The following is a 12,989-nucleotide window of genomic DNA, read 5'->3' as shown; positions in this document are numbered from 1 at the left end:
TGTGGATGATGGGTTGAACACATACAGCTTTTCTGACCATCCGAAAAAGACCATGATGGGGATCATGTTGTCAGAACTGTGGCTAGATAATGTCTCTACTCCAGACTACCTTCTGCAATCAGACAAAAGTCCGTTGTTTTCAAAAGTTTACTGAAGAAAGAATTCATTATAGTCCACGGGCCCAGATACAATATCCAGGCTGGTACACGTGTATTGTTACGAATGACAGGCAAAGCATGAGTTACAAAGTATCAGAACCCAGCAGGCCCAACCTCCCCCCATAGTTCTCAAAACAATCCCTTAGAAGCTGAGAAAGCGAAAGTTTCCCAAGGCTGGAAAAGCGATAGCCAAAACAATCCTCTTCCGTGAGATAGCTGCTGGGAACATCTTGGCACCTGTGAACAAAGCACTTAGAATACTGAAAGAATTAATATGGAGTCTCTTTGGTTACATACATACACTTCAACCCTGACACATGTGACCTGCATGGACAAAAGCCTGTGGGACACGGGTGGGGGGCATTGGGGGAGATTGAGCTTAAAAGCTGGCTGGATTCAACCCATCAATTAGTTCTGCTTCTCACATCCTTGATTAGGTCTGATGATGTTCTGTTTATCCTACTCTGTCTCTCCAAATTTGGGAGTGGTCCTCACTCACTTGGCATAGGTGGATTTCTCTTTGAGAGGTTATGGTCTCAAACTGGCCCCTCCCCCCCCTTTCTGCCGTCCAGTTGCAATGAGCACACAGATCCAACCCACAGACTAGCAGCGTTAGCTTTCTTTCTTCTTTGGACCTTCCCACTCACTGAAAATGTCTTGTGCCTCTCGTTGCCTTTATAACCAGGGAGGGTTTCTCCTATTGGTGTGAAGTTTGAGATCCCTTGGTGAAGGGTATAGTCTTGCAAACATCATCGCACTTGGTTAGGACTGCCCCCCCGCCCCAGGGTTGGTGGATTTTTTAAAATTGAAACCAATGGGAGCATCATCTAACTTCAGTACGGAATATAAACCAAGTGATAAATGAACAACACTGACTGGATCAAAATTCAAATAAAATTTTGGTGGTCTACTGATGTATTACGAAGTATTATGGAGGTGATCTGTCTGCATATTCCTGTTGCCTCCGTCTGCCGAGTACAGAATGGTCCAGTTTGTGCTGTTTCTCCCTCTCTTTTTAGAAGGCGGAAGAGCCCTAGAGTTTGGGCTGTTGTGCATGCAGCTCCCCTGTGGAGCGTCTGCCTCAATACATTAGCTTGTTTTTGTTCCTTTAGGTTGTGCCTCCCTCCCAGTTAAGACATTCCCTGCTTCTGTAGCTGTGGGATCTTAGAGCGGAACTACAAGTGACAAAAGGCACAGGTTGGACACTTGCCAGCTTCCCTCCAGTTTTGGCGGGAAATGTAGGCAGCTTGGCGGAATGTTGAACAAGTGACAGTTGAAAAGTCCATTGGACAGCAGTCGGAGAGCCAAGCTGCAAGACCAGGACGCCTACATTTCCCATCAAAACTTGAGGGAAGCGAACAAGTGTCCAACCTGTGCCTTTTGTCACTTGTAGTTCCGCTCTTAATCTTAACAGAAGGGGATTGGGTTGTATTCTGTTTAGAGTTCATTCTGCCTCAGCTGTCCAGGTTTAGGAAAGGCAAACTTTGTGGCAGTCTACCCTAGCAGCCATTCCAGATTTCGGACCCATGTTTAACTCCAGCCAAAACATGGAACACCCTCTTTTTTCCCAATTGTATGCTTTATGCCTTATCCGTCTGCCTGCCCATCTGTCTCTAGTCTCTACCTTTGGTAGATGTGGCCTGCAGACACCTAAACAGATTGTTCTGGATGACTTCAGCATTCATGCTGAATGCTCCTCGGCAAGGCTGCAGGATTTTACAGCTTCTTTATCTTCCCTGGGCATTTCTCAAGTGATGACAGGACCAACATATGAAAGAGACCACAACTTGGACTTAATTTTTTGTACTGTGCCTTTGAGGGAAGGTTTTCTTTCAGGATTATAGATTTGGCCTGAACTATTACCTTTGGAAGGGTGAATATGGCCCCAACACCACACCAAAGCGGGGGAGCTGTTCAAATGATCCACCCGTGGAAGCTCATGGATCCCTCTGGATTCCAAAATGCTCTAGAGGATTTTAGAAGTCCTCACACATTCTCTATTAAAGCTGTGGTAGGAGTTTGGAACGTGAGGCTCCTTGAAGCTCCTTGACCACATTGCCTCTTGTCACCTTCTCCCACCCTTGAGGCAGAAGCCAGCCTCGTGGTTTACTGCAGAATGGGGAGGCCTAAAGAAGGGTCAAAGAGGTCTAGAAAGATACTGGCAGAAGTCTCACACTGAATCTGATAGAATATGTTATAGAGCCCACTGGAAAACTTAGGAAGCAGTGGTTTGTTTTTTTTTTTGAAAAATTTTTTTATTGGGTTAGAATCCATTATTTTTACATTTACATTCAATTTTCCCCAATTTTTTCATCTCTAACCCCCTCCCTTTCCCCCCCCTTTTTGTTGACTTCCAACAGCTTTCCAACCCTTTGTCCCCTTTCCCTTACTTTTATTAGCTTCCTCTATCTAAAACAAATATATATTCTCCATTATTCTAAGCAGTACATCCTTAACTATTTTTAGGAAGCAGTGGTGATAGCAGTGAAGAAAAATTATTTCTCTGCAATCTTTGCATCAGCTGGTTCATGATTATCCCTGCTGTTCCAGGTATTTCAGCATCTTCTGGCTCCTAAACCTGAACTTTTACAGCTCAGGCATAGTCAATTAATTCTGATGCTTTTACACACACCAAAAAAAAATTCTGACAAAATAGCGTGAATAGAGCTGGTTGCCGGCTATAATATAGGTGAGGCAGAAGAAATGTTTAATACACTGCCTGGTCTGCTTAGGGACTGTTTTGGCCCAGTTACAGTGATAGATTATTGGCAGGATCCTGGCGTCTGTAAATGCCACCACTTGTGCACTAGACCCTTGCTAAAATCATGTAAAGACCACATAAATGAGTCTTTGATGTCTTACCATAAATCAATCACTCACTCAAGGCACCTTCCCTCAGCCCCTCAAAGAGGCTGTTATCCACCCATTACTCTAAGAAAACTATCCCTAGACAAAAACGATATAGCCAGTTAACACCCAGTCTCTAATCTGCCTCTTCTGGGCAAATTGATTGAGAGAGCAGTAGTAGACCATGTCCAGGTTGTCTTGGATAATGCTGGTGCTTTGGACCTTTTTCAGTCTGGTTTCATGCAGGGCTATGGAACAGAGATGGCTCTGATGGCTTCAATAGATGATCTCCTTCAGAATGTAGACTTGTTTCTTTGTGGCTCCTCCTGAATCTATCTGCAGCCTTTAACATAATGGGACATGCCATCCTGTTGAGGTATTTGGAGGCAGAATTAGGTATCAGAGGAAGTGCCTTGGGCTAGTTTAAATAATTCCTCATGGAATAGACTCAAAAGGTTGCTGTGGGAGACAAGAAATCTTCCATGTGGGAATTACCTTGCAGAGTTCCACAGGGCATAGTCGTATCTTCCATATTATTCTTCACATGTTCACATATTATGTGAAGCTTTAGGAGAACTCTTTAGGAGAGCTATGGAATTGGATGTCATCAATATGCAGACGACGCCTAGCTCTATATCTCTCTATCCAAATCTCTTGGTAATGCAGTAGAGGTCTTGAGTTACTGCCTGACAACTGTGATTAAGAAGTTGAAGGCAAACAAATGGAAATTGAAACCAGACAAGATGGAAGTGCTGCTGGCTGAGAAGCCAGAGGCATTGAAGGACATTGGGGGTTCAGTTGAAACCTTGCAGACTCGGGTAAGAGGGTAGGGGTTATACTGGATCTAGCACTGTTGCTAGAGGAACGTGCAAACGCAGCTGCAAAAAACGTCTTCTTCAAACTCCCATCTAGTTTGGAAGATGGTTCCCTTCCTTGACACGACTGATCGGGTCACCTGAATCCATGCCGTGGCAACATTGGAACTAGATTTTGCCATCGCGTACCTGTGCATTCTCTGTTGTGGCCTCTGCCTTATGGAACAGCCTGCCAGAAGAGGTCAGGAGAGCCCCCACTCTCCTGGCTTTCCACAAACTATGCCAAACAGAATTATTCAGGAGGGCTTTTTTATTCAGATAAGAGGGCTGTACTGTAAGGAAGTGGTTTCAAAGAGAAGCCCTGGTAGAGAGACAATACTATACTAATACGTACTGTCTGTTGCTGAAAGTGGGTCCTCGTAAGTCGGTTGTGGCTTGATGGCACATACGCATGCATGCATTGCTGTAAGTGTGATCCTACTGGGTAGTCTCTGTGTTGTTTAATAGGTCAGGGTTAGAATTTCTTAAGCTCTGTTTCAGCATTGTATCAGAGTTCTGCTTGTGATCAAATCTTTGCAGGGGTCCCCGACCTTTTTGAGCCTGGGGGCATTTTTGGAATTCTGACACAGGGTGGTGGGTGCAGTGACAAAATGGCTGTGCCAGGAGGTGGGGCCAGCCTCAGAATGCTGCCACAGGAGGAGGCATCAGCCACACAGAGGAAGCCCACGTGTAGGGAGAAGAGGGGTCCTTTTAAAAATATGCCGGGGTTGAGGAATGAGAGAGAATAAAACCTGCACTGTGGTGGCAGCTGCCACTGAAGCAACATTATTTTAATCTGCACAGTCAGTTGAATCTTCAGTGGCCAGTCAGAAGCCCTACGGGCAAGAGCCCCACTTGGCCCCACCCACTCTCTAAAAACACTTGGTTGACAACAGGGAAAGTGTTGACAGGCACCATGGTGCCCCTGGGCACCATGTTGGGGACCCTGCTCTATTGCACTGTTTACTGAATATCCCTGCTGTTGGTGATATTGACTTACATGGTGTAATCTGCCTTGAGTCTCAGTGAGAAAGGCAGATTATCAGTAATGTCAATAAAAATAATAATAAAATAAGAAGCTATAACAATCCTCTGGATATTACTGTGGTTGAAAGTAAGAAGGTCAAACTGATGTTGCAATCCCTCGAATTGATAACAAAATATCAACATCTAAGATTTGAAGTTCCAGCGTCTCTGGGGGGAACATAAAACAGTAATTCCAGTAGTGATAGGAGTACTAGGTGTGTATCTCACTGATTCCTAGATTATTGGATAAAATCTGAGTTGATAAGGGACCAAAAATTCTAGACTGAATATCTGGTGAACTGTGGAAAATAGAATCAGGGCTTTTTTTCAGTGGGAATGCAGTGGAATGCAGTTCCGGCACCTCTCGAAAGTAATCGCATGTCTGGTGGCCCCACCCCCCTGATCCTGTTTCCTCCCTGCATGTAGCCCAAGGCACCCGGTTCTTTCGCGGCATGCTGAGCCTCAGCAGTGGCAAAACATGAGCAGGCCCAGCACCCCGGCTTGCTGAGGAGGGTCTGCTTCTACTGCTGCTTCCTCGAGCGGTTCCCCCTGACTGGAGGCAGAAGGGACCCTCCCCTCTCACGAGGGCGCACCGGGCGGCAAAGCAGCAGGCATGGCCAGTCGGCACAGGAGATTTCCTGTCCCAGGCGCTGAGACTAGGCACTAGTGCCTCCCCTTCCCGGCACTCCTCTTCTCCAACCCTGCACCCAGGCAACCCAAGCTTGCTCGGGCCAGAGGCGTAGTGTAGGTGGACCCAGAGGGGCAGTTGCCCTGGGCACAAAATTTTTAGGGGGCACTGTGCCAAGGAGAACCTGTGCTGCGTTCGTGTGAGGCTGCCTGCACCGCCTGCCATGCTGATGGGGTAGCTAGCTCACTGGGTGCTGAGCTGGCCCGCCAACGGCGGTTGCTGGCTGAGGAGCATGCTGAGGTGGTGGCAGTGGTGCAGGCAGCTGCACTGAAGGGCTGCCAGTTAAGGGGCGGGGAGACAAGCGGGCCCAGATTGCAGGAGTGCTCCCAGGGGGCGGGCAGCTGCAGCGGAGGACTGCCAGGTAAGGGGCAGGGAGGCGAGCAGGCCCGAGTTACTCCCGGGGCGGCCACACCATGTGTAATGATGTCACTTCCTGGAAGTGATGTCATTGTGCGGTCCTGGGAGCGTGTGCACACAAGACACATTTATGTGGTGCCAGGGACACCACCTCCTGCCAGGAGTTGCCCTGGATGCTGGCAGCCCACGCTATACCACTGAGTTCCACCACCTCTTTTGCCAGAAAAAAAGCCCTGGATATACTATTACTACTACTACTGATGATGATGATGATAATGATGGTAATACCTTCTGTATACCCCTGGCAAATTCATGGAGAAATAATTGAAGAAGTTAGTTCAGATATCTCGGTGTGATGTTTAATTATGATTTGACCTGGAACTCCCATATAAAATCTGTCATAGGAAAGACCAAAACAACATTAATTATTCTTAAGAAATTCTTTTATACCTAAGGTGGTCAACTCATCCCACTTCCGTTAATCTTATCTAAAACCATAATTCTTCCCATAATAACAACTGCCCTTATATACTGCTCTTCTAGACAGATTAGTGCTTCACCCAGAGTGGTGAACAAGTAGCATTATTATTATCCGCACAATACAGCTGGGGAGCTGGGCTGAGAGGAGTGGCTTACCCAAGGCCATCTACTAAGCTCATGGCAGGAGTGGGATTTGAACCAGTGGAGTAGACATGGGCATGATCCAAAAATAAATCCCAATCAAGACAATCGTGGATCAGGGCTGCTGCTGAACGCAGGTTCCTGATTCTTACCGATCAAGTCTCATTTCCGGTCCAAAATCGGGAATCAGGGTGGCCAGCGCCCAGAGCAAACGTAGTCAGGCTGTTGCATGTGCGCGTGCTCCTGTGTTGCCCCTGCCCATGCAGCAAGCCGGCTGTCCCGGTGCACTGCGGAGCTGGCAGCAGCGCGAGTGGCTCGGAGGCTGCCCGCGCCATTCACCTGCCCCGCAAGACAAGGGGCCGCCAGCTTTTGTCTGCACGCCCCTTGTCCTGGGGAAAAGCAAACGGCGCAGGCGGCCTACCAGCCTCCCGCGCTGCCTTTTGCCTTTCCCCAGGACAAGGGGCGGCTGGCTTGCCCACGCACCCCTTGTCCTGGGGAAAGGCGAACGGCGCGGGCAGCCTCCCAGCCTCCCGCGCTGCCTTTTGCCTTTCCTTTTTGCCCACCCCCTTCCCCTTCCCTCCCCTGGGTTGCTGCTCCGTGGTTGGAAGGAAGCCTGCTAATCAAGGAAAGCTGGGCTTCCATTCGTGTTTCGAGGGCGACAGAAGGAGGGCAAACACAGCTCATCCCCCTGGCTCCATTGCCCCGGGAATTAATTACTAGCGCCAGACAGTCTGCAATTGCGAACTGAAACTGACCCATCCGATCAAGTGCCGAACCAGCAAACTCCCGACGGCTGGATCGGTTGCCGTGGGCAGAACCGATCAGCTGAGTCACGAGGGTGAAAATGCCAAAATCGGGGCATTTTTTGAAATCGTAATTCAGATCGTGCCCATCTCTACAGCGGAGTACTGATTTGCAGTCAAACCACTTAACCACTGTGCTACAGCAGCTTTCTATGCTGTTCTACATGAATCTAATGCTTTACTATCTCTACTGCAACTAGTAACAGCTGATTCTTGGTTCAAAATTTGGCTTAGCCCAATCTATTCAAAACTTGCCATATTAAACCCAACCTTGTTTTGTAGGGTTTTACTAAAAAAATCTTTGCAAGATGTACAAATTCCATTATTTGAAAAAAGACTGGGCTATATTAAAATTCGGAGTCAATCGGAAATGCTCCCCAATTTATTTGCATCTACAGTATCGCATCAGAAAATGTTTGGACCAGCTAAATATCTCTTCCACTTAACAGTTCCAAAATATTAACGCTCTTTCATGTTACTCATATGCAGTGCGTTACCTTCTGCTGAGGTGAAGGGCCGTTTTAGTAGAACCCCCCCCCCCCCCCGAGAAGTGCCATTGTATTCATTGCACGGATCAAGTTGTCTGAATTGCCCATATCCTTTTAAGCCGCTCCCATTACAATTTACTTCATAATCAATATATTATTCCCTGGACTGAACATCTACAGAATATGACTGAACAACAGAAACTAAAGATCCTGCTGTTAGGCAAGCAAAAAAAGTACATGTGATACAGCCATATTTATCCATGAAGTTATAAATTACTTATAAAATACTTGATGTATGACTTGTAGGCTGTTAAGTTACAGGGACAGATAACACCTTCTCAAAGGGACCTTATGCATATCTGAGATGAGCACGTTTGGGAATGTTAAATCTTTATTTTGGTAATAAAACAAGGGAAGCACAAGTGTAATCTAATCGATTTGAGCCTATGGGAATACATTTTTCACACCATTTCTGTTTAGTCTATTGAAGTCAGCAAAGCCTCTTCAGAATACACCACAATGGAGAAGCTTTTTCAGAAGACAATGAATGATTACACGATCGTCAGCATCAAGAGGATCCAGAACCCGTCCCTGTGGCAAGTCTTCCAGTGGTTTGTGTCCCATTTTATCATGTTATTCAGGGGATTCGGGGGGGGGGGGGCGGTTGAACAGAGCGGTCAACGGGACCTGCATCAACAGACTCACGAAGGTGTTTTTTTTAATGGAAAAGCTGCAGGAGGTTGCCAGTTAGATCAGAGGAACAGCCGTGGAGAGGAGCTCCTTAACTTTTATGACATATTCTGGCTCAAAAATCACACACTCCCAAGTTCACGGGGGGAGGGGGGTGGGGAGATGGTATGAGAATCCCTTCCCTTTGAGGGAGGTTTTAAACAGAAAGAAAAGTAGAAGGGAAAAGGTCTTTCCCTCCTGATTACAACCTCCGTAGAAAACAAAAAGGTGAGGGAAACTGTTGACACACATCCGCGGTAACGCCTCGTTTGCCACTGATAACTTCACCAGCGTCTCTGAACTCTGCTTGAGGCTCTTTCAGCCCTGTCAGCTTCCTAATAAAAAAAAGATTTGTTAGTCTCCAAAGGCAAAAAATGGACACCTCAAACAATGCAATTCACTTACTCTGGTTTCTGACCTGTACGTACGAAGATGGAGAAGGAGCCACTTGTTTTCCAGACTCTGCACGGACGGCACTGGGCATGTCGTGGTTCAACAGGAGGAAGAAAAGGACAGGATGGATTCTTGGGCTCTGAGTTCAGTTTCCCCAGAACCTTGGGAATGTGTTCCCATGGTCACTAGCTGGTTCACTGGTGCAAATCACCATTCAAGTGAACATTATAACATCTAGCCCATCAAAGTTTTATGAAATTGGGCTAGTATAAGGTTTTGAGTAAAAGATTTGATGTGAATAAGGAAGATCCCTGGGTTGAATCTCATCTCAGCCATAACTCACTGAATGGCTTTAGGTAATTTCAGTTCATCAGCCAGTTTGGTGGTGTGGTTAAGAGCGAGGGGATTCTAATCTGGAGAACCAGGTTTGATCCTCCACTCCTCCACTTGAGGCCAGCTGGGTGACCTTGGCTCAGTCACAACTCTCTCAGAACTCTCTCACCCCCACCCACCTCATAGGGTGATTGTTGCTGTGGGCATAATAATAACATACTTTGTAAACAGCTCTGAGTGGGTGTTAAGTCATCCTGAAGGGTGGTGTATAAATTGAATGTTGTTGTTATCGTCCCTGCCCCTGGGCATAGAGGGATTATTATGATACTAACCAACTTTTAATGGAATTGTTCTGAAGATTACAAGTTGAACTCCAAAAGTGCTCCATCGGTCCATCACCATAGTTTTCTCCTCTCATCTATGAATATGAAATGAGCAGTGCATATTTTTTTTCTGTTCATGGAAAAACAGTTGTGTTCTGGGAATATCCTAGAACTGAGAATATCTCATTCTTGTGGGCTCTCATTTTGCGCAAGAGACCCAGCAATTGAGGACGACTGGCTGCTTGCCTGGGTTCATGAACCAACCTCCTCTCCGTGCCTTGCTTTTTAGTGGGGGAATACTTGTCGCTAGCCAGGAAGTACATGTGTGCCGTCACGGTAAATTGTTGGTAGCGTTAGTTACATATTGAAATAACAAGATACGTTTCTTGCAGCTATGCTGTATTAATGTTGCTGTTATTTCTCTTCCACAAACAGTAAAAAGGAGGCTGCTAGGATATTGTTATCATATATCTGATTCTGAACTTGGCCATAGAGTGTGGATCAGTAGATCCACAAAATGGAGCTAGGGACAGATGGGGAGATTTCTTTATAAGTTTGCAGAGAAATCTGAAATGTAAAACGAAAAAAAATACATTCCTCAGCAAAGCAATCAAAACAACATCTGTAGCTTTAAGAAAACAATGTTCACCGAGCTCTCAGTTACCATTTTGGAGATTCCTAAGCAACCACAAAAATATTGCTGATCCTCCCAAGCCTCAGTTTCTGTAAAACAAAGCCATGGGGGTGGGGGGAGCCAGGGATATAGGTCAAAACAGCCCTTGAATGGACCGCCGTACAACTGAGCCCAACTTTTCCTAGGGAAAGGCCGGGGAAGGGGAGGAGGGAAACCTGATGGAGACAGCAGCAGATAGTGGCTGGCGAGGTGTTGACAGGTACTTGGGAAAGAAGAGAAGGAAACAGGAAAGGAGGAAGAGTGTTTGGGGGCTGTCAAGGATGGTGCAAAGTGGTGGGAGGGGCACAGGGGAAAATTAAATGCTCCCTGCAACTTTTTAGTTTGGTGGGCCCAGCGGGGGCCACCCCACAACTCCCCCAAGCAACTTGCTACTGTGTGGCTTCTGCAGTTTGGTTTGACTTTTCCCAGGGAAAGGAAGGAGGGAAAGCTGAAAGCCAAGGTGGTATAGTGGTTATTGTGTTAGTTTGCCAGGTGACCTTGGGCCAGGCTTAGCTTAATCTACCTCATAGGGTTGTTGTAAGGATAAAATGTTGATAGAATGAAGAACATGTGCAGCAGCCCCACCGTTTCTGTCCAGAATTCATGCAGAATTTCTTTCCCCCATTCATACTAGGCAAAAGGAGCAAATGAAGAAGAAGAAAGGGGGGCAGGACATCGAGGAGAAGCTCCTGTTTCACGGGACCGGCTGGTCTAATTTGGAAGCCATCTGCAATGACAACTTTGACTGGAGAATCTGTGGGACCAATGGAACAGTCTATGGGAAAGGTCTGTAAGATATGAAGGTGGCCCTGATAATCTTTCTGTAAAACAGCTAAAAGCCCACAGTCCCCTCGCTCATTTTGAAGGGAGGGGCTCTCTCTTTCAATTGATGGTTATTTTATGATGAAAAAACTAGAATTGGTCTTTCTACTGCAGAAGGAAATTGTTCAGGTAGATGATAATTTTTATGAGAAAAATTGTTCTGCACTGGATGTTGCAAAAGAAGAAAAGCTTGCCAACATGCCATTCCCCGTGACTTCCAAGAGAGGAGAAGGGCGGGAGAACGACATTCACAACTTCCCACATTTCACTAAATTGACCCCAAGATGGAATCCCAGTGTTCAAATTGTAAAAAAAAGGGACTGTGAAAAAATGTCTCCTTGGTGAACATAAAATGTCTGTGTCATCATTTCAAGAAACTGGTAAGAGTTTAAGACCAATTGGAATTAATTGTTTTATTGACTGAGCATGCATTTGAGGTCGCAACTTCTTTTAGCAAACGTTACATTAGAACTGCAAGTGGGGGAATCAGTTACTAGAACGTTTATGCTCATTCTTTAAAGGGGTGGTAATCTGTACAGGGAAATGCAGGGTGCAAAATCAGAAGAGCTTTTCTTAGCTTCTGTACAGAGAAGAAACCAGAGAACCTGGTTACGGAACTGATGACACAGTTCAAAATTTTGAATAAATTCATGTTCTACTACTTAATATTTAATTGCACTATAAGGAAATATTTCCCTCTTAAATTTTCCTTGATGAGTTTATTGGGAAAATGCGCAATCCAGAATTGCACGTCAGGTAAACTACTCCTGCAATTATTAGTTAGCAATCTTCAACATAGGGGCCGTGCGACCCACAGACGGTGGCTCCCATTTGCTTTTTGCCCAAAGCAAAGAAACCAGTCTTAGTTTTTGTTTACCTCACTGGAGCAGAATATGGACTCCAGAATGCATCACTTTGGAGTCTGTAGGAAGCAATTATTTAGAAATAACTGCTTTCATCATAGAACAACATTTGGCCTGGAATCCCCCACATTTTATGATTTCCTCCCCTAGACAGCATATTGTGATTGACAGCCATTTTGCGGTGGCATACACAGCCCTTTCTCAAAATTTCAAGCATGCCCACAGGCTCAGAAACCCCTGTTAGCAGTTATCTTTTGTATCATATCTAGGGCTTTTTTTCAGCGGGAATGCAGTAGAACGAAGTTCCGGGACCTCTTAAAAATGGTCACATGGCTGGTGGCCCCGCCCCCTGATCTCCAGACAGAGGGGAGTTGAGATTGCTCTCCGCGCCGTGGTCTTGAGTTCCACCACCCTCTTTCCCCAGAAAAAAAGCCCTGATCATATCCATTCTTCAGAAAGCTTAGGAAGGGGCATTTGATTTATCTTTGTAACCTTTTCAGTTAGATTATCTGGTGACAGGGCCAGTGGGGATGTGAACCCATATCTCCTCAGCCCCAATTCAGTACTTAATTCTACTAAATCCACATTGGTGTCACTTCCATCAAGGGTAGCAGTAGTTTCCTAACCGTTGTGCTTTCTTCTGTGGTCGTCCAACTTACTGTTTATACCGTAGTAGATTCCATCCATAGATGGATCAAAGGACGCACCCGCTGAGCATCCATTTTCGTGCATGCTTAGATAGGCCTATCTGAGTAGGCAATGTTGGGCTTTACAGCTACAGTTAATTCCATACCCCATGAGTATGTGAACAAAAGAAGAGCCCTGCAAGATGAAACGAGTCTAATCCATCAAAGCAGCTAACCACTTGCCTTGGAGGGCCAACAAACAGCAGAGGGGCCAAGGCTGGCCTTCCTTCCCCCAATGTTGCCTCCCAGCACTGGGTTTCAGGTGTTTGCTGCCTCTCGTTATGGAGGTTCCCTTTACCCACCAAGGCTAGTGGCCACTGGTAGA

At 46.1% G+C, this 12,989-nt stretch overlaps 1 protein-coding gene across 3 annotated transcripts in view; it reads left to right on the top strand.

Annotated features, from left to right (window-relative positions):
- LOC129343921 (zinc finger CCCH-type antiviral protein 1-like) overlaps nucleotides 1–12,989 on the top strand; it is a 47,332-nt gene that overhangs the window by 30,353 nt on the left and 3,990 nt on the right. For all 3 annotated transcript variants that reach the window (XM_055000320.1, XM_055000318.1, XM_055000319.1), the window contains 2 exons: nucleotides 8,323–8,453; nucleotides 10,928–11,079. In XM_055000320.1, coding sequence (XP_054856295.1) covers nucleotides 8,323–8,453; nucleotides 10,928–11,079 — 283 coding nt within the window. The remainder of the gene's footprint in view (nucleotides 1–8,322; nucleotides 8,454–10,927; nucleotides 11,080–12,989) is intronic.

This window comes from Eublepharis macularius, chromosome 16, assembly GCF_028583425.1.
Source record: "Eublepharis macularius isolate TG4126 chromosome 16, MPM_Emac_v1.0, whole genome shotgun sequence".
NCBI lineage: Eukaryota > Metazoa > Chordata > Lepidosauria > Squamata > Eublepharidae > Eublepharis > Eublepharis macularius.
Note: the sequence above shows the minus strand (reverse complement) of the source record. Positions and strands in the feature narration are given on the sequence as shown.